The sequence below is a fragment of the Halichoerus grypus genome, chromosome 5 (genome assembly GCF_964656455.1).
Source record: "Halichoerus grypus chromosome 5, mHalGry1.hap1.1, whole genome shotgun sequence".
NCBI classification, from domain to species: domain Eukaryota; kingdom Metazoa; phylum Chordata; class Mammalia; order Carnivora; family Phocidae; genus Halichoerus; species Halichoerus grypus.
In genome coordinates, this window is record NC_135716.1 from 152037234 (window position 1) to 152064748 (window position 27515).

General features: G+C 39.4%; 1 protein-coding gene across 4 annotated transcripts in view; it reads right to left on the bottom strand.

Moving 5' to 3' along the window:
* Window positions 1-27515, bottom strand: part of MAST2 (microtubule associated serine/threonine kinase 2) — a 220883-nt gene that overhangs the window by 66770 nt on the left and 126598 nt on the right. For all 4 annotated transcript variants that reach the window (XM_078073206.1, XM_078073205.1, XM_078073204.1 and 1 more), the window contains exon 5: window positions 94-185. In XM_078073206.1, coding sequence (XP_077929332.1) covers window positions 94-185 — 92 coding nt within the window. The remainder of the gene's footprint in view (window positions 1-93; window positions 186-27515) is intronic.

The window sequence follows — 27515 nt, forward strand, 5'->3', positions numbered from 1 at the left end:
ATGTAATATGCTGAGCCACACAAAGTGAGAAGTAGGAAAGAAGTGTCACTGGCCACTCTTTCATCCCACCTTTCTTAACCTTCAAGCACTCACCTGTGTGGCCATGGAGTGGTGAGTGTGGCCGTGGTAGTGTAGGTGATGTGCTAGAGGTCACAATCAAACTCTTGCGGTTACTTGTCCGACAACTGCAATGAAAACAGAAATGTCAGTTATAACAGGGTCCTCCATGGGCTCAGAGAACTTAAATGGCTACTGAGGAACAAGAGTGACATCATTCCATGGACTGAGCAGTATCCTACTTTAAACTGAACTGGGTCAGCAAATCCTGTTTGCCCCAGAAAGACTTCATAATTCATAGTGTTCCACCTTATAATAACTTTTGTCACTGTCTTGACTTTTATCTTGTATTACCATTGCACTTTTCTAATGTTTTCGTTTTGCTTCCCAAGCAAACTCAAGGAGCTCCTCTAAAGGTAACAACCATGATTTAATGGTATCTAAAGAAGAAAGGTCATGGTAAATTTGATTTAGAAAACAAAAAACCAAGTCATATTCTCATATCTCATAAAAATTAATGTTCTTGCCATAAAAATGAAACCATTAACTTAACCCATGAAATTTATTTTTTAAAAAACTGCTGGGGCGCCTGGGTGGCTCAGTCATTAAGTGGCTGCCGTCGGTTCAGGTCATGATCCCAGGGTCCTGGGATCGAGCCCCACATCGGGCTCCCTGCCCTGCAGGAAGCCTGCTCCTCCCTCTCCCACTCCCCTGGCTTGTGTTCCCTCTCTTGCTGTCTCTCTGTCAAATAAATAAATAAAATCTTTTTTAAAAAACCTGCTTAATCAAGAATTAAGTAATACTTTCATTTCACCATAAATTTCAGAACAGGCCTGGGTTTTTTCTAAAAACTGTCTTCCTATAACAGGTTAATTAATGCCTGAGGCTTTTTCTTGTGGTTGGAGAAAACCAAATCATGATGAAAAGCCATTTCATGTTATACTTGCTAGTGAAAATGTGTATAAATTTATTTGAAAGGCATTAGGGAAGCTTGCTACTTATATTCATCCAAACAAATATTTACCAAACACCTACCCGACACACCAGGCACTGTTCTAGATGCTAGGGAAGCGATAGGAAACAAGAGAAAGTCTCTGTCCTCAAACTGGAGTACTGCTATGAAGAAAGATAAAGACAGAGGGGTGGGGGAGCAGGTGGAATGTTCAAGAAATAGTAAAGTGGGTGAAAGGAGGGGAGAATGATAGGAAAAGGAGTAGGTTATAAAGGCTATGGGGGTAGATCACAGCCAGACTCTGTAGAGCTGGTAGACTGTCATAAAGAACTACTGGAAATGTGACAAGAAACCACAGAAAGGGTTGAGATCAATCTCAAGAACGAGATCATGATAAGAAATAATAAGCACTTTTCCCTAAGAAACCATCAGGACGAATCTAATCCTGTCTCACAGCCCTCATTACCTTAGTCACCATCATATGTCCAAGCTTCTCTTTCTCTAATTTGACACAGTCTCCCTCTATTCTCTGATCTTCCAACAAAAAAAGCTTACACTGTGCTTCCATGAACTCATTCTGTCGTCAGCAAACTCCCTATATTCCCAACTTCTTTGTTCAACATTCATTTTATTTTTTTTAAAGATTTTATTTATTTGACAGAGAGAGAGAGACACAGCGAGAGAGGGAACACAAGCAGGGGGAGTGGGAGAGGGAGAAGCAGGCTTCCCGCGGAGCAGGGAGCCCGATGTGGGGCTCGATCCCAGGACCCTGGGATCATGACCTGAGCCGAAGGCAGACGCTTAATGACTGAGCCACCCAGGCACCCCTCAACATTCATTTTAAATTCTAGTTCTAACTGAAACCTTGCTTAACCCCCTCCCAATACACACACAGGACACCACAGTCCTGGTGAAATCCCAACCATTTTAAACCCAACTTTCCATCTATTTTACAACTGCACTCAGGCAGCTGAAGGGGACTAAAGAAAAACCCCAAATCATGCTGGCCAGTGTCTCTTTATATTTAAGATGATAACTGTCAAGTGGGTCTCCTTAACCATATTACAGTTACCTAGGCAATGTGTGCTCACTCTCTCTCCAAGACAACTAATTCGCATCTTCTCTCCAAACTTCCAGCACTCCTTCCCCAAATCTCAGCCTCATCTGCTGACTTTGCATTTTATTCAACTAGGGGTAAAAAGCAACAACACAAAAATAGTTCATATTCTGCTATACAAGTCTATTGGCCTAAACTTGTATCCATATACTCTAGTTTCCTATCTACAACAGAAGGAAAGACCATGCTCCTACCGAAGGCAACTATTCTGACTCTCTCTTCTGTAAGAAGTCTGCACCTATACTGCCCTCCCTCTCCGATGCCATGAATTTCTACTTCCTACTAAATCATTCTCATCATCATAGAAACATGCTATCATTTCTACCTTACAAAAATAAAAACAAAATCTTTCCTAGACCTCCCTGACTTGTGCATTCTTTGCTCCCATCTTTAGGAAAGATTCCATGTGGGGGTTCTATACTTGTCATCTTCACACCTTCATTTCCTATTCTCTCTTCAGCCCACTCTAGACAGTCATCCCCATCCTGCCACTGAAACCACTGCTGTCAAAATCACCAAAGATCTTGATCCTCATCTTATGTAACGTCAACATCATTTAGTTTTAACTTCCTCTTTAAAAAAAATTTTTTTTAATTGGGATATAATTTACAGTTAATAAAATACACAGATCTTAAGTGTACTGTTCAATGAGATAATTATATACATCCGTATAACAACATCCAAAACAAAATAATTCTATTATCCCCAGAAAGTTCCCATGTGCCCCTTTCCAGTCAACTCCTTGTCTCCCAATCACTTTCTTCTATCATATGGTATTATTTTTGTTTTACTGGATTTCCAATAAGTAGAATTGAACACTATGTATTTTTGTGTGTGTTCCCCTTTTGTTCAACCTAATATCTGTGTAACTCTTCCTGAGACACTTTTCTTTGTTTAGTTTCTAGGACATGATGATTTCCTGGTCTTCCTATCTCACTAGCTGCTCATCTTTTATTCTCCTTTGCTAGTTCATTCTCTCCCTGACCACTAAATCCTTTAGTACTCTGGGGCTCAGATCTGAAATATCTTTTTTCTCTCCCTACACTCACTCCCTAAATGATTTTTTTTTTTTTTCCTCCAGTTTCATAGTTTTTGAGAGAGAAGGAGAGCATGAGCAGGGAGTTGGGGGAAAAGGGCAAGGGAGAGAGGAGAGAGAATCTTAAACAGGCTCCACGCCCAGCATGGAGCCCGACGCAGGGCTTGATCTCACGACCCTGAGATTATGACCTCAGCCAAAATCAAGAGTCAGATGCTTAACCAACTGAGCCACTCAGGCGCTCTTCCAGTTTCATAGTTTTAAATCTTTGATGTTGCTGATACCTAGAGTTTTATTTTATTGCTAACACTGTGCTCTCTCCTGTGAGTGCAAGACTCATATATTCAAGTGCCTACTTGACATCTCCAACTGGATGTCTTAAAAGGCATCTCAAATTAACATTTCCAAAACAGAGCTCTTGAATTTCCCTCTAAAATCTGCTGCTCCTCCCTAAGTTGTACTATCTCACTGTGTGGTACCACCATTCATCCAGATGCTCAGGCAAAAACCTATGAATCATTGTTCTTTCTCTTTTCTTCACACCCACATCCAAAACAACCAGCAAGTTCTGTGGAATTATACCTTAAAAATATATCCTGAGTGCAAGCCATTCTCATTACTTCCAATACTACTACTACTCCAGTTCAAATCTATAAAAGATTTCCAAAGGATCTTCCTTCCACTTTGGTTCTTCCTGCCCATCCCCCTGCTCCTACCAGTCGATTCTTCACCTATCAGCCACAGTTAATATTTTAAAATCCATAGATGAAATCATGTGAATTCCCTTTTTAAAAACTCCAATGGCAGAGAACCTGGATGGCTCAGGCAGTTAAGCTCCTGACTCTTGATTTCAGCTCAGGTCATGATCTCAGGGTCCTGGGACCAAGCCCCACGTAGTGCTCCATACTCAGCAGGGAGTCTGCAGGAGATTCTCTCTCTCCTCTCCCTCTGCTCCTCCCCCACTCACACGTGAGCTCTCTCTTCTAAAATAAATAATCTTAAAAAAAAAAAAACCCTCCAATGGCTTCCCATCACATCTGGAATATAACTCAAACTCCTTACCATGGTGATTCAAATTAACCCTCCTATAAAGATTTTTTTTTTTAAAGATTTTATTTATTTATTTGACAGAGAGAGACACAGCTAGAGAGGGAACACAAGCAGGGGGAGTGGGAGAGGGAGAAGCAGATCTCCCGCAGAGCAGGAAGACCGATGCGGGGCTCAATCTCAGAACCCTGGGATCATGACCTGAGCTGAAGGCAGACAGTTAACTGACTGAGCCACCCAGGTGCCCCAAAGATTTTTTTTTTTTTAAGTTAAGGATCTTAGGTAAGATTTTGTGTTTTGGGTTTTCTTAAAAAGAAACATACCTATGCTTATTCAGCCCCTTGTTCTAAGGGCAAATAGGATACAAATATTGTCACTAGGCCCTTCAGTTTTGAACATGAGAAATTTTACAAAACATACATATGAAACTATATTGACCCTCAGAGAGCTTACCCAGATCAAGGGAATCCTGAGTCAAAAGATACATCAGAGAATTCTGTACTTCAGGTTACCCTATTCCCTCAATAATTAATGCCCTCCCCTCCTGGACTTACCTAATTACACCAAATTTTTAGAAAGCATGAGCTCAAATGAGGATTTGTATGAATGCTCCTTTATTCTTCCAAGCAGGAAAAAGTCTCTCTTTTCTTTGCACTCCTTTAGTACTTGTAGCTTATCCTACTCACAATCTAAGTGTCACTGTGGTACAGTAGAAAGAGATAGGGCTTTGCAATTAGAAGATCTGAGTTTGAGGGGCACCTGGGTGGCTCAGTTGGTTAAGCGTCTGCCTTCGGCTCAGGTTTGATCCCAGAGTCCTGGGATCCGGCCCCGCGTCGGGCTCCCTGCTCAGCGGGGAGTCTGCTTCTCCCTCACCCGGCTCGTGTTCTCTCTCTCTCTCAAATAAATAAAATCTTAAAAAAAAAAAAAAAAAAAAGGGCGGGGTGCCTGGGTGGCTCAGTCATTAAGCGTCTGCCTTCCGCCCAGGTCATGATCTCAGGGTCCTGGGATCGAGCCCCACATCAGGCTCCCTGCTCAGCGGGAGGCCTGCTTCTCCCTCTCCCACTCTCCCTGCTTGTGTTCCCTCTCTCACTGTGTCTCTCTCTGTCAAATAAATAAATAAAATCTTTAAAAAAAAAAAAAGGGCAGTAGCCATTGGATTTGGGGCCCACCCTCATCCAGTGTGACCTCACCTTTAAGAAAAAAAAGAAGACCTGAGTTTGAAATTGGCTGTTTGACCTTGAACAAGCCTCATAAATGCTCATGCTCTGGTGTTCCCAATTATAAAATGAAGATAATATAAACCTTATGTGTCATTCTGGACTCCTCTCTTTCTTTTATATATCAACCCATCATAAATTTTGTTGGCCTTAACATCAAAATATATCCAAATCTGATCATTTCTCACTTCTTTTACCACTACCACCTTGGATCAAGCCACCATCACCTCTTATCTGAATTAAATAAACTAGCTTCCTCATTGGTATTCCTGCTTCCACTTTTGTTCCCCTGGAATCTATTCTCAACAAAACAGCCTTTAAAATATAATTCAGAAAAGACTTCTACTTCCAGTCATGATAGAGTAACAAATAATATAATTACCCTCTCACCTTATATAATAAGCTAGACAAAAAAAAAAAGAACCATTTTCAGACCCTGGACAAGTAGTAATTCAGGACAGGGATCGCTAAGAGAAGGGGCACAAACAACCTGAGTCCTATGATTACCCGAGCTTACTATCTGAAAAGACTTCCTAGCAACAGTGCAGGGAGGAAGTGACCTGCACAGAGCCTGGCAGTCTCCCTGAGTTGAGAAAACTACCCAAGAAAAGGAGGTGAAAATTCCTCAGTGTACACATAGGGTCAGGAATAGTTTGTGCTCCCACCAGTCAGAAGGGGAAAATCTGGTTATTCATGGGACAGCAGCAAGAAAAAATTAGTCCCAAATGCTACTCTGGTCCTACCTAACAAAGCTTAAAAGCAATCCTGAAAAAGATCAAACTATTGGGGTGCCTGGGTGGCTCAGTCGTTAAGCGTCTGCCTTTGGCTCAGGTCATGAACCCAGGCTCCTGGGATCGAGCCCCGCATCGGGCTCCCTGCTCTGCGGGAAGCCTGCTTCTCCTCTCCCACTCTCCCTGCTTGTGTTCCCTCTCTCGCTGTGTCTTTCTCTGTCAAATAAATAAATAAAATCTTAAAAAAAAAAAAAAAAAGATCAAATTATTTCCAAGTAACTTAACTGTATCCCAGAACAAGGCTCAAAAATATTGAAAGGAATAAAAATGACATATCTGATAAAGGGTTAGTATCCAAAATATATGAAGAACTTATAAAATTCAACACCCAAAAAAACAAATAATCCAGTTTAAAAATGGGCGGAGGACACGAATTGACATTTTTCCAAAAAAGACATAGAGATGCCCAAAAGTCACATGAAAAGATGTTCAACATCACTCATCATCAGGGAAATACAAATCAAAACCATGATGAGATACCACCTCACACCTGTCAGAACGGCTAAAATTAACAACACAAGAAACAACAGGTGTTGGTGAGAATGCAGAGAAAGGGGAACCCTCTTACACTGTTTGTTGTTAGGAATGCAAACTGGTACAGCCACTCTGGAAGACAGTATGGAGGTTCCTCAAAAAGTTAAAAATAGAACTACCCTGGGATCCAGCAATTGCACTACTAGGTATTTACCCGAAGAATACAAAAATACTGATTCAAAGGGATACATGCACACTAATGTTTATAGCAGCACCATCAACAATAGCCAAATTATGGAAAGAGCCCAAATGTCCACTGACAGATGAATGGATAAAGAAGAGGTGGTGTACACACACACACACACACACACACACACACACACACACACACACACAAAACGGAATCTTACTCAGCCATAAAAAAGAATGAAATCTTGCAATTTGAGACGATGTGGATAGAGCTAAAGAGTATTATACTAAGCAAAATAAGTCAGTCAGAGAAGGACATGATTTCACTCATATGTGGGATTTAGAAACAAAACAAAGGAACATAGGGAGAAAAAGAAAAAAAAGAGAGGAAAACCAAGAACCAGACTCTTAACTATAGAGAACAAACTGAAGGTTGCCAGAGGGGAGGTGGGCAGGGGGGATGGGTTAAATACATGATGGGGATTAAGGAGAGCACTTGTTGTGATGAGCACCAGGTGTATGGAAGTGTTGAATCACTAAATCCTACACCTAAAACTAATATTACACTGTATGTTAACTAACTGGAATTTAAATTAAAAAAGGAATAAAAAATATTTAGCATATAACAAGTCCACAGTTTTGTAGGTAATAAAAAATTACTAGGCATGGAAAAAAGCAGGAAAATATGACCCATAATGAGGGGGGAGAAATCAACAGATGCAGAAATGATACAGATGATAGAACTAAGAGAACATTAAAATTGTTATTATAACTATATTCCATATTTTCAATAAGCTACAGGAAAGTATCGGCATGTGAAGGAGAGATTTATGAATATTTATGATATTTAAAGAACACAAATAGAACTTCTAGAGAATAAAAGTCTCAGATGAAAATTAAACTGGATGGCATTAACAGAGATGAGGCACTGCAGAAGATCAGTGAATCCAGACATAGCAAGAGAAGCTATGCAAAATGAAACAGAAAAGCAAATTTTTAAAAATGGAAAGAGCAACAGTGAGCAGTGGGACAACTTCAAGCAGACTAGACGTGTAATTAGAGTCCCTAAAGGGAAGAGAGAGGCCAAAAAAATATTTGAAGAAACAATTGCTGAAAAATTTCCAAATTTGATAACTATAAACTCACAGATCCAAGAAACTCAATGAACCCCAAGCACAAGAAACAGAAGAAAAATATACCAAAGTACATCATAATCAAATTACTTAGAACCAGTGATAAAATCTTAATAGTACCACATAGAAAAATTATGTAACACACAGAAGAACAAAGATAACGACAACAGACTTCTCATTGGAAAATGATACAAGTCAGAAGATAGAAAAGAAACATCTAAAAATAGGGAACCCCAAATTCAATACCAAGTGAAAATATCTCTAAAAAAGGTAGCCAAAATAATGACTTTTTCACTCATACAAAAGTTGAAATAATTCATTAACAACAGACCTGCATTAAGGCCTTCAGGCAGGAGGACATGATACCAGATAGAAATCTAGATCTACACAAAGCAAAGAAAAGCACCAGAAATGGTGAATATATGGCAAATATAAATCTTGTTTTTATTTTTAAAACGACTTTAAAGGATAACTGGATTTTAAAGGAAATATAATAATTTACTGTGGGCTTTACAAGCCTATGTAGATACAAAATGTGGGACAGCCACAGCACAAAGGCTCGGAGGGAAGAATGGAAGTACACCACTGTGAGGCTCTTACATTAAATGTGAAGTGATATAATATTACTTGAAGGTAAACTGAAGTGAGTTAAAATTTTATACTATAAATACTAATGCAACTACTAAAAAAAAGGTACAGTTAATAAGCCAACAAAGGAAATAAAATGGGACCATAAAACATACTCAATCCAAAAAAAGGCAAAAAAAAAAAAAGAAGGGAAAAACAAGTACAGTTGGGCAAAAGAGAAAAATAATAAGATAATAGATTTAAACCAATTACACCAATAATCACATAAAAAATAAGTGTTCTAAATACATATTTGAATTACAGCAGAGACTGTCAGATTGAACAAAATAGCAGGGCCAAACTATATGCTGTTTATTATTTGTGACAGCCAAAAACTAGAAACCACCTCAAATATCCACTGACATGAACGATAAATCATAATATGTCCATAGAGTGGACGACTATCCAGTAAAAAAGGAATGAACTACTAAGTCACACAATGGATGAATCGCAAAATAATTATGATGAAAGCAAGAAGAAGCCAGACATAAAAGAGTACATACTGAATGATTCCATTTATATTAAATTTAAGAAAATGCTAACTAACCTACAGTGACAGCAGATTAGTGGTTGCCTGACCAGAGGCAGGAGAGGGATTATAATTTGGGGGACGTATAGATATGTTTATCTTGACTGTCATAATGGTTTCACAGATGTATACATATATCAAAACCCATCAAATTGTACGTTTTATAAACATGTACAATCTAGTATAATTCAATCATACTTCAACAAAACTGTAAAAAAAATTTTTTTTTAATGTAAGTAATATCAGAGTCAATCTTCTGCTTAAAATTCTCCCTGTCTCACTGAAAGTAAAAGTCAATGTTCTTACAGTGGCCTACAAGGCTTTACATGGTCTGGATCTCCATTCCCTCTTTCCCTCTTATTCACTCTACTCCAGACACGTGGGTCTCCTCCCTTTTCTTAGAGTAGGCCACGCATGCCACTGCCTCAGGGCCTTTACAAATGGTATTTCCTTTGCCTCTGTTTCCCCAGATAGCCTCATGGTTTGCTTCCTCACATCCTTCAGGTTTTTGTTCAAGTGCAGTCTTCTCCATGAATTTGCCCCTAATCATTCTATTTATTTATTTGACAGAGAGAGCGAGAGCAGGAACACAAGCAGGGGGAGTAGGAGAGGGAGAAGCAGGCTTCCCGCGGAGCAGGGAGCCTGATGCGGGGCTGGATCCCAGGACTCCGGGATCATGACCTGAGCCGAAGGCAGACGCTTAATGACTGAGCCACCCAGGTGCCCCCCTAATCATTCTATTTAAAATGTAACTCCCTCCCCAAACTCTCTAGCTCCATTTCCCAATGTATTTTTCTCAAGAGAACTTATCACTAACATACTATATATTTTGCAAATTCATTTCGTTTGTTGTCTCTCTTCCCATTAGAATCTAAGCTCCATGAGGTCAGAAGCTTGTGTATGCTTTGCTTACTGCTGTATTTCTCAATTCCTAGAACACTGCCTGGCACATGGCAGGCTCTCAAAAAATATTTGTTAAATGAATGAATGGATGAATAGGATTTGTCATAAGGATTAAAATAAGATACTTGTATACCTCACATGTGTAAGGTATATCAAACCATTATTTCTAAACTCCTTGTGTATGAAAATGAAGATCTCCTGACACTGGAGGGACAGATAATTGATTCTAATTTCATTTGCCATGATCTTACTTAAAATTTAAAAGAAAATCCAAAATACTAAAGATCATATTTCCAGGCCACATGCCTTTTTATGAAGGTACACATAATCTCAATTGGCAAATCTGCAACAGCTGCCAGGGGAAAAAAAGTCAGACACCCTGATACAGACGCCATGACTCAGCTGGGATCCGAAACAAGGAACTGGCTAATTTTTCCATTTCAACAGGCTCTGGCCATTGCCCCAGGATCTTCGAAGATAAAGAACAGTTCTTAATTCCTTCATCCCAGTAAGATGAAAGTACTGGATGTTTACAGAGTCAGCCACACGAACTCTCAGCTGATGGGAGGAAACCTAGAAGGCCTCTGAGCTGATGCTCTGCTGCCTACGGCAAGAACTGGGTTAAACCAGACTGCTGTTCAATACCATCCCAGTCACTTGGTCACTTGGAGCAAGACCTGGCATTTCATTTTCCTCTATGTTTCTCCACAGTCATCTCAGTGGATAGTGGGAGCAACAACTAAAGCACCTGTGCAATCTCTGTGATACTGTCGAACTGTGGCCATATCTGGAGAAATCCCAGCCTTCAAAAATTCTTCTTTCCATCAACTAGCAGGTATGCAAATCTGACCCCTACCCCCTCCCTCCAGGAGCTGCTGTAAACTCATTTAGGAGGTCTGCTTCTTCCCAGTCTGAAGCAATACAGGGTATGGAGTAGGAAGCATAGTTGCAGACCCCTTACACCTCTCCAATCTCCAAATCCCACAAGTCCAGCTGCTCCGAGAAACTTGAGAACTCAGTAACTGGCTAACAAGTGGCTACTTCCCTTCAGAATTTAGAGTGAGGAAAAGACCACTTCTGGTTCATTAAGCGTGATCAATAAAATACAGAAGAATCTGGGATCATTTAAGGTCAAGGACTTTCAGATGTTATTTCAGAGTAACAACCATGACAATGTCCCTGTGAAGACTAAGAAGCTAAACTTCCAAATTCATTCTATGAGGTCAGCATTATAGATACCAAAACCAGGTAAAAACACTACAAAAAAAGAAAACTACAGACCAATATCTCTCATGAACACAGATGCAAAAATCCTCAACAAAATATTAGCTAATCAAATCCAACAACACATTAAAAAAATCCACCCACCACAATCAAGTGGGATTTTTTCCTGGGACACAAGGATGAGTGAATATTTGCAAATCAATCAACGTCATATAGCACATCAATAAGAGAAAGGACAAAAACCATATCATCATTTCAATAAATGCAGAAAAAGCATTTTTGTCAGTACAATTTCCATTCATGAAAAAATCCAACAAAGTAGGTTTAGAGGGAATATACCTCAACATAATAAAGGCCATATATGAAAACCCACAGCAAACAGCATACTTTGAGAAAAACTGAGAGCTTTCCCCCTAAGGTCAGAAACAAGACAAGGATGTCCACTCTCACCACTTTTACTCAACATAGTACTAGAAGTCCTAGCCTCAGCAATCAGACAAGAAATAAAAGGCACCCAAATTGGTAAGGAAGAAGTAAAACTTTCACTATTTGTAGATGACATGATACTATAGAAAACCTGAAAGACTCCACCAAAAAACTGCTAGAATGGATAAATGAATTCAGTAAAGTCACAGGATACAAAATCAATATACAGAAATCTGTTGCATTTCTAGACGTCAATGATGAAGTAGCAGAAAGAAATTAAGAAAATAATCCCATTTACAATTGCACCAAAAAGAATAAAATACCTAGGAAAAAACTTAATAAAGGAGGTGAAAGACCTGTATTCTCAAAACCATAAAACAGGGCGCCTGAGTGGCTCAGTTGTTAAGCATCTGCCTTCGGCTCAGGTCATGATCTCAGGGTCCTGGGATGGAGCCCCGCATCAGGCTCCTTGCTCAGCGGGAAGCCTGCTTCTCCCTCTCCCACTACCCCCGCTTGTGTACCCTCTCTCGCTGTGTCTCTCTCTGTCAAATAAATAAATAAAATCATAAATAAATAAATAAATACAATAAAACACTGATGAAAGGAATTGAAGATGACACAAACAAATGTAAAGATATTCCATTCTCAAGGATTAGGAGAAAATATTGTTAAAGTGTCGATACTACCCAAAGGAATCTACAGATTTAATGCAACAGGGGCACCCAGTTGTCTCAGTCAGAGCATGTGACTCTTGGTCTCGGGGCTGTGAGTTCAAGCCCTGAGTAGGGTGTGGAGATTACTTAAAAAAAATAAAATCTTAGGGGCACCTGGGTGGCTCAGTTGGTTAAGCGTCTGCCTTCGGCTCAGGTCATCCCAGGGTCCTGGGATCGAGCCCTGTGTTGGGTCGGGTTCCCTGCTCAGTGGGGAGTCTGCTTCTCCCTCTGTCCTTGCCCCTGCTCATGCTCATGCTCTCTCTCTCTCTCTCTCAAATAAATAAATAAAATCTTTAGAAAAAATTTTAAAAAATAAAATAAAATCTAAAAAAAAAAATACCAACAGCATTTTTCATAGAATTAGAAGAAATAATCTGAAAATTTGTATGGAACCACAAAAGACCTTGAATAGCCAAAGCAATCATGAAAAAGAACAAAACCGCAGGTATCACAATCCCAGATTTCAAGATATAATACAAAGCTGTAGTAATCTTAACAGTATGGTACTGGCACAAAAATAGACACATAGACGGCATGGAACACAACAGAGAGCCCAGAAATAAACCCATGATTATACGGTCAATTAGTCTTCAACAAAGGAGGCAAGATTATGTAATGGGAAAGAGTCTCTTCAACAAATGGTGTTGGGAAAACTGGGCAGCTATATAAAAAAAGAATGAAACTGGACCACTTTCTTACACCATACACAAAAATAAACTCAAAATGGATTAAAGACCTAAACGTGAGACCTGAAACCATAAAAATCTTAGAAGAGAGCACAGGTATTAATTTCTCTGACATCAGCGATAGCACCGTTTTTCTAGATAGGTCTCCTGAGGAAAGGGAAACAAAAGCCTCCCCCCCCAAAAAAACCCTAAGGGGACTGCACCAAAATAAAAAGCTTCTGCACAACAAAGGAAACCATTAACAAAACTAAAAGACAGGTCGCCTGGGTGGCTCAGGTGTTAAGCCTCTGCCTTCCGCTGAGGTGATGATCTCAAGGTCCTAGGATCGAGTCCCACATCAGGCTCCCTGCTCCGAGGGAAGCCTGCTTCTCCCTCTCCCACTCCCCCTGCTTGTGTTCCCTCTCTCACTGTGTCTCTCTCTGTCAAATAAACAAAACCTTAAAAAAAACAAAAAACTAAAAGACAGTTTACTTAATGGGAAAAGTTATTTGCAAACAATATATCCACTAGGGGGCTAATATCCAAAATACATAAAGAACTGATACAACTCAAAAACACACATATATCCAATTTAAAAATAGGCAGAAGACATAAACAGACTTTCTCCAAAGAAGACATACAGATGGCCAACAGGCACATGAAAAGTTGTTCAACATCACTCATCATCAGGGAAATGCAAATCAAAACTACAATATTGCCTCACACCTGTCAGAATGACTAAATCAAAAACACAAGAAACAACAAGTGTTGGGTAGGATGTGGAGAAAAAAGAACGCTCGTTCACTATTGTTGGGAATGTAAACTGGAGCAGCCACTGTGGAAAAAGAGTATGGAGGTTCCTTGAAAAATCAAAAATATAATTACCATATGATCTAGTAATTCCACTACTGGGTGTTTACCCAGAGAGTACAAAAACACTAATTCAAAAAGATATATGTATCCCTAAGTTTACTGCAGTGTTATTTACAATAGCCAATATATGAAAGCAACCCAAGTATCCATCAATAGATGAATGGATAAAGAAGATGTGGTATATATATGCAATGGAATATTACTCAGCCATCAAAAGAATGAAATCTTGCCATTTGCAATAATATGGATAGACCTATAAGGTAAAATGCTCAGTGAAATAAATTAGTCAGAGAAAGACAAATGCTATATGATTTCACTCATATGTGGAATTTAAGAAACAAAACAATTGAACAAATTTAAAAAAGAGACAAAAAACCCAGAATCTTAACTATAGAGAACAAGCTGATGGTTACCAGAGGGGAGGAAAGTGGGGGGATAGGTGAAATAGGTGAAGAGGATTAAGAGTACACTTTATCTGCGTTAAGCATGGAGTAATGTATAGAATTGTTGAATCACTGTATTGTACACCTGAAACAAATATAACATTGTAAATTATACCAGAATTTAAAAAGTAAATAAGTGAATCAGTAAATAAATAAATAAGAAAAAAAAGACTAAGAAGCTAGAGGGGGAGAAAAGGTGTGTTCTCTCAGTCAAGAAAGGGTGCTGCTTGGAAATAAACCCATTATTTATCTTTTGCCTGGATTATTTCAACAGCCTCCTAACTATTCTCGCTGGTTTACTCTTGTCTCCTATTCCCAGTCTATTCTCAAGAAGTCACAGTGATCTTTTAAAAACATAAATCAGATTATTTTACTCTGCCCAAACCTTCCAAAGGCTAATTTCACACAGAGATCAGTAGCTACTACAGTCATTGCATGAATTATTCCCTCTACCTGAAATGCCCTTTCCCCTGTAATACAATGGCAAAAATCCCTTACCTCTTTCAAGACCTACTAAAATGTGACTTACCTATTTCCCTATATGATACTGTGACCTGCTCTCCCCTAATCTCCCTTACTCTACCTTTTCTTTTCTTTTCCTTTTTTTTTTTTTTTTTTTTTTGATGGAAGCTCTTCTTGGATTAATCAAGTATTTTTTAACCCCTCCTTCAGTGATTTGGAAATTATACACTCTTATTTCCTTTTTTAAAAAACAGTAATTATTATTATTAAAGTCTTTTTTTTTTAAAGATTTTATTTATTCATTTGAGACACAGAGATAGAGAGAGAGAGAGAGAGCACGAGCAGGGGGAGAGGCAGAGGGAGAGGGAGAGGGAGAAGCAGGATCCCTGCTGGGTCAGGAGCCCAATGTGGGGCTTGATCCCAGGACCCTGGGATCATGACCTGAGCCGAAGGCAGACGCTTAACCATCTGAGCCACCCAGGTGCCCCCATTATTATTAAAGTTTTAACAAGTATTCTTGTCTTAACAAAGTCTAAGGTTAGCCAGCATCTCAACTCTTCTGAACAAAATTAAAAGATCTTAACTCCAATTCTCCCCTATCCCCTTTCAACTTACATGTATTTGGTCCAGTATTTCAGGTCTAGGTTGTTTTTATATTGTCAAATTAATAATTATTAGTGTTCTATGCAAGAATTGTTTGCTTAGGGGCGCCTGGGTGGCTCAGTCGTTAAGCGTCTGCCTTCGGCTCAGGTCATGATCCCAGGGTCCTGGGATCGAGCCCCGCATCGGGCTCCCTGCTTGGGGGGAAGCCTGCTGCTCCCTCTCCCACTCCCCCTGCTTGTGTTCCCTCTCTCGCTGTCTCTCTCTCTGTCAAATAAATAAATAAAATCTTAAAAAAAAAAGAATTGTTTGCTTAAACTTACTCATAGATTTTCCAATTTCTTTGCTCAGCATTTCCTCTTAGATCTCACACCTTTCTTCCTCTTTTCTTAGCAATGATTTCAGTGAGAATCTGATAGTGATAAACCTTCTCAATTTTGATCTTTGTCTGAAAATGTCTTTATTTTGCTCAATGACTTTCAAGGATAATTAAGCAGGTATGGAATCCTACAACCTCTTATTGAGAGTGACTTTTTTCTCAGTATCTTAAAGATATTATCCCATTGTTTTATGGCTCCTGTTACTGCAGTTAAGAAGCTTGCTCTTAGGGGCGCCTGGGTGGCTCAGTCGTTAAGCGTCTGCCTTCGGCCTGGGTCATGGTCCCGGGGTCCTGGGATCAAGCCCTGCATGGGACTCCCTGCTCAGCGGGGAGTCTGCTTCTCCCTCTCCCACTCCCCCTGCTTGTGCTCCCTCTCTCGCTGTGTCCTGTCAAATAAATAAAACCTTTAAAAAAAAAAAAAAAAGAAGCAGCAGCAGCTTGCTTTTAGGATTGTTATTCCTTTGTAGTTAATTTTTCTTTTTTCTCTAGTTTTTTTTTTTTACCATTAACCTTGTTTTTTAGATATAATTCACATGCCACAGAATTCAACCTTTTAAAGTATATAATTCAGGGGGTTTTAGCATCCTCGCAAAGCTGTGCAACCATCACCGCTAATTCCAGAACACTTTCATTACCCCCAAAAGAACTCCTGTAACCATAAACAGTCACTCCCATTCCCCCTTCTTCCCCCACCTCCCTTACCAGGCAACCACCAATGTTACTTTCTATCTCTATGGATTCAGCTATTCTGGATATTTCATAGAAATGGAATAATACATTATGTGGTCTTTTGTGTCTGGCTTCTTTCAGTTAGCATAATGTTGTCCAGATTCACCCACATTGTGGTATTTATCAGTACTTCATTTCTATTTATGGCTAAATTATATTCCATTGTGTGAATATGCCACATTTTATTTATCCATTCAAAATTGATGGACATTTGGGTTGTTTCTATTTTATGGCTATTTTAAATAATATTGCTATGAACATTTGTGTATTTGTGTGTATATCTGTTTTCAATTTTCTTGGGTGGACTTCCTTACTGAACTCATTTGTTAGAGTTCTTTTAGCTTTTGTGGATTCTTGAGGGTTTTCTAATTTCTTTCAAGACCTGTTTTTATGGTTCTGCAATTTTACTGCAATGTATCTAGATGGAGATTTATTTCTGCTTATTGTACTTCATGATGTTATTTTATTTCTAATCAATTCTGGAAGGTCTCAATCATTATCTCTATAAATATTGCCTTTCCCCCATTTCTCTATATTCTGTTGGACATTCTTATTGTATCTTCCATACTTCTTAGCTCTCATTCGTACTTTCCATCTTTCCATCTCTGTGCTGCACTCTAGATAAAATTTTACTAACTTTGTCATGGCTTTACTATATAACCTGACTGTTAAGTTTTCAAATTTAATGACACAACATATTTAATTTATTGAATTCTAATTCACATTTTTCCCAAATATGCCTGATCTTTTTACTAAATATGTCTTTTTTCTCTTGTCTTTTATGTTTTTGTTCATTTTAAATATACTTATTTCATAATCTTTATCCGTAATGTTACTTTCTGAAGTTCTCAGGCTTACTGTTTCTTTTTTTCTATTGAATCTCATTTGTGGTAGATTGTTTCCTTGTATGATCTATAATTTTGTACTGTGAAATCACTTTCATTGTGGCTTTATATATGGAAACCCTGCACTACCTGATTTCAGGGTGTGTCATTTAAATGAAGTTTTGAGTTTCTTTCTGACAGATTTGTCAAGGTTATTACCACCTCAGAATCAGTTCCTAGACCACATATACATTATAAACTCCAGGTTCCAAATTCACTTGAATAAAAGCCTACAGTTAAAAATTCTCAAGGAAACTTTTTATTATTAAGAGCCCTATTTAAAATGGAGATGAGGGACACCTGGGTGGCTCAGTCAGTTGGCTGTCTGCCTTCAGCTCAGGTCATGATCTCAGGGTCCTGGGATCAAGTCCCACATCGGGCTCCCTGCTCAGCAGGAAGCCTGCTTCTCCCTCTGCCTGCCACTCCCCCTGCTTGTGCTCTCTCTTTCTCTCTCTGATAAATAAATAAATAAAATCTTTTTAAAAAATAAAATAAAATAAAAACCAAGATGAGACTAAAGAACTTCTTTTCATCTCTCCATGCCAGTGGTAAACCGTTTTCCTAGTCCACTGAGGGTAAAGTCCTCTGAGGGTCCTAATTATATATGGGATCTCAATTCTATATTACCTTAGAGTCTCCCTATCCCAAACAAGCTCAAGGCCTTATCCTCTTTTCCCTAAAGGATATCAAGACTAGTACACTTCCTCCTTATCCCACTTTCTTGGAAGTTCCACACTGGTTTCCACTGTTCAGCTACTGTTTTCTTAAATTTGGGTCCCTTGGCATTTTCTTCACAGTCTATTGAATTTAGCTATGCATTTAAAGCAATAATCATAATAGCTAATATTTATTGAGTGCTAACTGGGCACCATTTAAAGCATTGCATGTAGTATCTCATACCCTATGAAGCAGGTACTATTATTATTCCCCTTATACAGACAAGGAACTCGAGGCACAGAGAGGCTAAGTAGTTTGTCCTATGGCACAATAAGGTACTAACATTTTTGAAAACCGAATGTAATTTACATCTCTGCTCTAGGACTTTCTCAATGTGAAATTGCTTCTTGGCATTTTGGCTAAGATCATGTGTAGGACTTTCTTAATGTGGATCTCCATTCTAAAGATGATTCAGAAGGCATGTATCCACAAAAACAAGGGTATGATTCAGCTTGTAGCAGTTTATAACAGCCAAACCTAAAAGTCCAGCAACATCCTCCTGCAACAATAACAACTTAGAAAAGAAATAAACATAGGTCTAAAGTTCAAATGTCAATGTCCAAGGTACCACCACATGGATTTAAAAGACCCAGAATGCTTGGAAGGAATCAACAGTTTTAAAGTAAAAAACCTGTGGGGGGGGGGGTGGAAACTGGCCAAATGTAGACCAGTGCAATATCCTCCCCTGTTAATTGTGTGACATGGTGGGAAGTTTCCCTAACATGGCGGCAGCAACATGTCCCCACCCCCAGTCTCAAGATGAAGAAAGAATTACCCACCACACCTTAGTAAGTGTGCCCACCATCTAGAGACCAGATAATTCTGTCATTTGGTGACTGTAGTTGATGTTCACATTCCCAGGGTTCTAAATTAATAAACCTGGCCATAAAGATGGGAGAGAAATTCAAAAGCCCAAGAGTGGGCACTGCTTCAGAATTTGTGTATTCTAAGCATGTCTGTATTTTCAGGGCCCAGGACAATGGCTGATACACAGTTATTATTACTTGAGTAACTAATGAATAAGACAGAATGGTCCTATCATACATTTTTAAAGCAGTACATCACTTGGTAGTCAAAGGAAAGTGGCCAATGAGATTTTATTTATTTATTTGTCAGAGAGAGAAAGAGAGAGCACGCACAGCAGGGGGAGTGGCAGGCAGAGGGAGAAGCAGGCTCCCCACTGAGCAAGGAGCCTGATGCAGGATTAGATCCTAGGACCCTGGGATCATGACCTGAGCCAAAGGCAAATGCTTAACAGACTGAGCCACCCAGGTATCCTGAGACTAAGGATGTTTTCCTTGAATGAAGTATACTTTCACTAAAGAGGCCCTCCACAAATACAGGCCCTGGTAAAATGAAATAGTATAAAGTTATTCTTGATTACACAGTGTCTAGGAAGTTGTGGTAAATTTGGTTTGTCTTTACTAATTCCCATGGTTTCTACATTTCTTTGGAAATTCCAAATTATGAGCCCACTCCCAGGTTACATTTCCAGACCAGTTTCTTTGAGAGCTATTGGTTAAAGGGAGATATAAAAATGTCTTGAAGGGGCACCTGGCATGCTCAGAAGGGCATGCCACTCTTGATCTTGGGGTCATGAGTTTGAATCCCACACTGGGTGTAGAGATTACCTAAATAAATAAATAAACTTAAAAAGATGTTGTAATGACACCGTATGTTAGTCCAACATCCAGATTAAACCCTGCATTAGTAACAGCCCTTCTTTCCTGCCTCCTTCCTCAATAAATAGCTCAGCTGTCTGGCCTATGCCCAAATTTCCATAATAGAGAAGATTAGAACACAGTTCTGTTTCTATGAAGCAGCAGTACAAACAGAGGCTACTTTAAGGACCAGGCCCCCACTTTCAGTAGCCAAATTCTATCACAGTGGTTTTTAGTGACAGTTAATTGTGAGGTTCAAAGGACTAAAAAAAATGTGCAAATATAATCAATCCTTGGCCTTCAGAGGCCCAAGAAAGAAGAAACTTAGATATGTCAGGGAAGAGAACTCAAGCAACATATACTGACACAGTTTCCTTTTAAGAATCTGGGTGTCTATGCTCCACAAAAATGAAAGATTAAATTAAGAAGAAGGCAGAAGGCCTGGGGAACTCAGAACGCACAGTGGAGTGAGGTACTGGGAATACCATGACAACAACTATGCCAGAGGACTGGAGAATACTCAGTCTAGAGTGGAACAGAAGAAGAGAGGGCTCTAGGAGTAATGCTGGGGTGATCAGATCATCTGATGTAACATACTGAGAAGCACTTTGCAGCTTAGATGGAAATTTCTATAATGGGCAAATGAATTCTAATGCTAAGAAAGTCAGTCAATAAAATCAATGATGGGAAGATGAATTTCTTTGGGTCAAAATTCAACTAATTGGGATGCCTGCGTGGCTCAGTCAGTTAAGCATCCAACTCTTAATTTTGGTTCAGGTTATGATCTCACGGTTTTTAGATGAGCTCCAGGCTGGGCATGAAGCCTGCTTAAGATTCTCTCTCTCCCTCTCCCCCTACCCCGCTCACGCTCGCTCTTTCAGAAAGAAAGAAGAGAAGAGAAAGAGAAAGAGAAAGAGAAAGAAAGAAACTCAACTAAAAGAAATCTGAGAAAGTCTTTTAAATACTATAGCTTATCAGAAATATAAATAACATTTTTAAAATAAAAATTAATGAATCAAAACCAGCAGTAATAAGAATAGATATGGAAAATAATTTAATTAGCTATTTTATAAATTAAAATTGTAGATGTTGAAAGGATAAGTGGATAAAGAAAATGTGGTATAATAGAGAGTGGATTATTATTCATCCATAAAGAAGAATGAAAACTTGTCATGTGCAACAACATGGATGGACCTCAAGGGCGTTATACTAAGTGAAATAAGTCAGACAGAAATAGATAAATACCATATGATCTCACCTATATGTGGAATATAAAACAAACTTAGCTTGTGGATCTAGAGAACAGACTGTAGTTGTCTGAGGTAGGGGTTGGGGGGGACAGCAAAATGGGTGGAGGGGGTCAAAAGATACAAATTTCCAGTTATAAAATGAATGTCATGGGAGTTTAATTACAGCATGGTGACTCTAGTTAATAATACTGTATTGCATATTTGAAAGTAGCTAAAAGAGGGGATCTTGAAAATTTGCATCACAGGGACACCTGGGTGGCTCAGTTGGTTGAGCATCCAACTCTTGATTTCGGCTCGGGTCCTGATTTCAGGTTGTGGGATAGAGCCCCATCCATGTTGGGCTCCAGGGTCAGTGTAGCGTCTGCTTGAGATTCTCTCTCTCCTTCTCCCTCTCCCTCTGCCCCTGCCCCTGACCCCGCTCAGTCTCTCTCCCTCTCAATTAATTAATTAATTAAAAGAAAGTTCTCATCACAAGAAAAAAATTTTGTAGCTGTGTATGGTGATGGATGTTAACTGGACATACTGTAGTGATCGCTCACAATATATATAAATATCAAATCATTATGTTGTATGAAACTAATATAATGTCAGTTATACCTCAATTTTAAAAATTATTAAAACTCAACAGATGAGATAAACTCTGAGGTAAAATAATCAAAAAGAGAATTAGTGAAAGACAATGCTAAGGAACCCACTCAAAGACACAATGAATGGATGATTATGAGTTTATTTTCCTGAATAAGCTCCCTTATTTGGGACCATAATGCAGAGGCCCAAGGACAGACTTACAGGTAGAAAAAACTGCAATATAATGAGCTTCCTTATGAACCACAGACACTTCCATATAGTCTAGGTCACTGCCTTGGTCCTTCTACATGAACTTCTTGCAAACATTTAGACTAGGGAGTATATACTTCTTTTAAAAATAATTAGTAATCCAGGGGCATCTGGGTGGCTCAGTCATTAAGCGTCTGCCTTTGGCTCAGGTCATGATCCCAGGGTCCTGGGATCGAGCCCCGCATCGGGCTCCCTGCTCGGCGGGAAGCCTGCTTCTCCCTCTCCCACTCCCCCTGCTTGTGTGCCCTCTCTCGCTGTGTCTCTCTCTGTCAAATAAATAAATAAAATCTTAAAAAAGAAAAAAATAGGGTGCCTGGGTGGCTCAGATGGTTAAGCATCTGCCTTCGGCTCAGGTCATGATCCCAGGGTCCTGGGATCGAGTCCCGTGTCAGGCTCCCTGCTCAGCGGGGAGCCTGCTTCTCCCTCTGCCTCTCTCTCTCTCTCTCTGTCTCTTATGAATAAATAAATAAAATCTTTAAAAAATAATGATAAAATAAAATAAAATAATTAGTAATCCAAATAAGTCCAGAACAAAATCTATGCAAAGATACTACCGAAAATTAATGTCCAGAATATATAAAGAACTCCTACAACAACAACAAACAACACCAGATTTTAAAATGACCAAAGGACTTGAAAAGACATTTGTCCTAAGAAGATATATGTATGATCAACAAGCACATAAAAAGCTGCTACACACCACTAATCATTAAGGAAATGCAAATCAAAACCACAATAAGCTGGGGGGCCTGGGTGGTTCAGTCGTTAAGCATATGCCTTCGGCTCAGGTCATGATTCCAGGATCCTGGGATCGAGCCCTGCGTCGGGCTCCCTGCTCAGCAGGAAGCCTGCTTCTCCCTCTCCCACTCCCCTTGCTTGTGTTCCCTCTCTCGCTGTCTCTCTCTCTGTCACGTAAATAAATAAAATCTTTAAAAAAAAAAACAAAACCACCACAATAAGCTACCACTACACACCCACTAGAATGGCTATAACCAATAAGACAGTATATCTAGTGTTGGTGAGGAGGTAGAAAAACAATCCCTCAAGTATCACTGGTGGGAACAGAAAATGATACAGCCACTGCAGAAAACAGTTTGGAGGTTTTTAAAAAGTATAAACTTACCATACAACACAACTTCATTCCTAGGATCTGCCCAAGAGAAATGGAAACATATGTGCACACAATGACATGTATGTAAATGTTCACAGCAACATTTATGCCAAATAGTCCCAAACTGGAACCAGTCCAAATGTTCATCAACTGGTGAATGGATTAACAAAATGTGGTCTATCCATACAATGAAACATTAGTCAGCAATAAAAAGGAATAAACCTCAAAAACATTATGCTAAAAGAAGCCGGAAACAAACAAAAAAACTACAAAGTATATGATTCCATTTATATGAAATGTTCAGAAACAGCACGTTTATACAGCCAAAATCAGATCAGTGGTTGCCTAAGGTAAGAGGTTCCCAAGGAGAAAAGAGTGCAATTGTGTAATGGGCACAAGGAAACTCTTTGGGTTATGGAAATATTTTAGATTTAGATTATGCTGATGGCTGCACAATTCTACAAATTTGATAAAAACCAAGGGATAACTGAGAATTGGATTTTATAGTATGTAAATGATATCAGTAGCCTTAATTTTAAAAATTATGCAGGCATCTAAGGCTGCATCTAATGTATGTAGTGGAATTAAAAATCCTCCTTCCTCCTCTTCCTTCCTGAATAATTCAGTCTAGAAGCCATTAGATGATGATGATGGCCAAGTGGTTGGGGGAAGTCACACACACATGCATGGTACGTGAATACATTCCCTGGAACAGTGAACCCAAGTATCAGCAAACATGCCTATCATCAATATTGTGGCTTTTAAATACCATTCTCCACTAAAAGGACCTGTGTTCCTTGGAGAAATGGCTAATACAAGGGCTAGGGTAGGGAGTACAAAATAAGCCAGCCAGGTATGTCTTACAGGGCCAGAAAGTTACAAAGTTCTCAAAGAATAGTGGGGACATGTCCAAAAAAAAAAGCCAGCATGAAGAGACTCCCCTTGACCAAATATGGTACAATTTCAACATCAAAATATATAATGTTATTAATAGATTATAACCCATTAAATAGGGGCACCTGGGTGGCTCAGTTGGTTAAGCATCCAACTCTTGGTTTCGGCTCAGGTCATGATCTTGCAGTCATGGGATCGAGCCCTTTGTCAGTCTCTGAGCTCAGTGTGAAGTCTGTTTCAGATTCTTTCTCCCTCTCCCTCTGCCCTTCCCCACTTGTGCTCTCTCTCTCAAATAAATAAATAAAATCTGTAAAAAAATGGATTATAACCCATTAAACAAAATAAGAGCCCACTGAATTCATGCTGATACATGAAAGAGAAAAAATGAACAGGGAGAAGAGAAACCTTTCCCTTAATAGTGCAATGCCAACTGATGAGTGCAGAAAGAATGATGGAATTTGAAAAATACCATTTGACAACCAGCATAGAGTAACTATTCAGCCAAGAAACATCAATGGAAGCTAAAAATAGTGGATTAGAATTTGATGAGAAATGGGGTAGTTACATAATTTCATTGAAAGTGACATAACTCGGACGCCTGGGTGGCTCAGATGGTTAAGCGTCTGCCTTCGGCTCAGGTCATGATCCTGGGGTCCTGGGATCGAGCCCCACATCAGGCTCCTGGCTCAGCAGGGAGCCTGCTTCTCCCTCTACCTCTGCCTCTCCCCCTGCTCATGCTCTCTCTCTCTCTCTGTGTCTCTGTGTCTCAAATGAATAAATAAAATCTTAAAAAAAAAAAAAGTGACATAACTTTCCCTCAAAATACTTACTAAATAGAGAGGTAAAAAAAAAAAAAAAGTAACCTTACAGCAGAGAAACGCAGCATATCAAGTGATCAAGGTTAATATCAGGGTAATGGGATAAAATGAAAGCCTGTATCACCTGATAGGATGCAACAAAAACACACCACCCTTTTTCAGGAACAGCAAAAGGAACATCCTGCTAAACATGCTGAAGGGGACCAGAATTTGCCACCCCAAAATATCCTACTTTGGTAAAAGGATTATTTTAAGCCAAAGGCAAATGAGAATCAACAGAGGCAGGAAGAGTTCTCTGCCCTCTCATTATCTGCCTGAAACCAGGCAGATATCCCTTTGAGGAATATGTCCGTCCCTCTGTACCTGGGAGAGAAGAGCTACAATGTGTTTGCATAAACAGACTTTACTTTCCATTAGTTCCTCCACATATTTCCTATACGCCCCACAAATTATCATCCCTTGAAGCCCAAACCCGCTTTTCTTTGTAAAAAGGTACCTAAGCTTCTGAGTCTAACCAGTTCTTTGAGTTACATTTCCTTTTCTATGAACTCCTAAGCATGTAAATATTTTTTTTTTTTTTAATTTTATTTATTTATTTGAGAGAGAGAATGAGATACAGAGAGCATGAGAGGGGGGAGGGTCAGAGGGAGAAGCAGACTCCCTGCTGAGCAGGGAGCCCGATGTGGGACTCGATCCCGGGACTCCAGGATCATGACCTGAGCCGAAGGCAGTCGCTTAACCAACTGAGCCACCCAGGCGCCCCCTAAGCATGTAAATATTAATAAACATTGTATGCGTTTTCTCCTGCTAATCTTTCTTTTGTTAGTTTAATTCACAGGCCCCCATGCACTGAACTAAGAGGGTAGAGGAAAAGTTTTTCCTCCCTAACAATGCATAACCTGAAACAAATCCTGAGGAAATATCAGACAAATTGCAAGACATTCTATCAAATAACCAGCCTATAACATTCAAAAGTGTCAAAGTCATAAAAGTTGAGAAAAGACTCCAGAATTGTTCTGAATTTTAGGAAACTAAAAGAAGTAAAATTTTAACACATGATCCTCAGTTGGATCATTTTGTTATAAAAGACATTATTGGGACTTGTGGAGTAATATGAATTAATCTGTAGATTAGGTGATGGTATTTATCAATGTTAATTTCCTGATTTTAAGGGCTATATCATAGCTACAAAAATGTATCTGTGGGAAGTACATGCTGAAGTATTCTGGAGTGATGGGATATCATGTCAGGAATGGATTCTGAAATGGATTAAGGCAAACTCTGTAATGGGCCAGATAATAAATATTTTAGGCTTTGCAGGCCATATGTGATCTCTGTTACACAGTCCTTAGGTTTTTTTTAAAAAACATCCCTTCAAAAATGTAAAATCCATTCTTAGCACAAGGGCTGTACAAACACAGGCCGTAGCTTGCATTTGGCCAACGGGCTCTAGTCTGCTGACTACTGGTTTGGGGGTGGGGGACTTTTTGAACTATTCTTGCAATTTTGAAATTATTTTTTTAAAGATTTTATTTATTTATTTGAGAGAGAGAGAGCACGAGCGGGGCTGAGGGGCAGAGGGAGAGGGAGAAGCAGGCTTCCTGCTGAGCAGGGAGCCCGATGCGGAGCTCCATCCCAGGACCCTGGGCTCATGACCTGAGCTGAAGGCAGACGCTTAAACAACTAAGCCACCCAGGTGTCCCTAGCAGATATTTTTTAAAAATAATTTTCGGGGCACCTGAGTGGCTCAGTAGGTTAAGTGTCTGCCTTTGACTCAGGTCATGATCTCAGGGTTCAGGGATGGAGCCCTACATCGGGCTCCCCTGCTTCTTCCTCTCCCCCACTTGTGCTCTCTTGCACTCTCTCTCAAATAAATAAATAAAATATTTAAAAATATATATATCTGTTAAACTCCAGAGCAATCACCTGAAATGTTCTCAGAATGGCTGTAATAGAGATGAATGAGGCTGAAAGCTGAAAGCTTACTGGATAAAAAGCATTACCTCTCACTCCACCATGTGCTGGGAATTTTCCTACTGCCAATTTGGGCCTATTCCTCTACTCACAGGATCTAGTACACAGTTGAATGAAATAATGGATGAATCCACCTCATTTCCTAGGACAGGAAAACTAATTCCCTCCACATAAGGTTGGAAAACACATTCTTCATCCTTTAGGATAATTTTAACATGACTTTTTACTTTTTAAATTTTTATTTATTTTACTTTTTTAAAGTAGGCTCCACGCGGGGCTTGAACTCACGAACCTGAGATCAAGACCTAAGCTGAGATCAAGAGTCAGACATTTAACCAACTGAGCCACCCACTCGCCCCTTAATATGACTTTTTTTTTAGTTAAGTACTCAGATATCATTTCTCACCCATCAGACTGGCAAAAATTCAAAAGCTTGATAATATATTTGGTTGGCAAGGCTGTGAGCAAATACAGTAGTTCCCCTGCTTTTTAATTTTTCCATTTCTTTTTATTTTTAACTGAAGTATAGTTGACATATGACAGTAGTCCCCCCCCGCTTCCCGAAGTTTCACACCTAGCAGTTTCAGTCACCCACAGTCGGGAAGACATACTGTCAGGTCAACTGGAGCCTAATGCTATGTCATAATGCCTGTATCATTCACCTCACGTCATCTCATCATGTAGGCATTTTATTATCTTACATCAACACAAGAAGGGTGAGTACAGGACAATAAGACATTTGGAGAGAAAGAGAGACCACATTCACATAACTTTCATTACAGT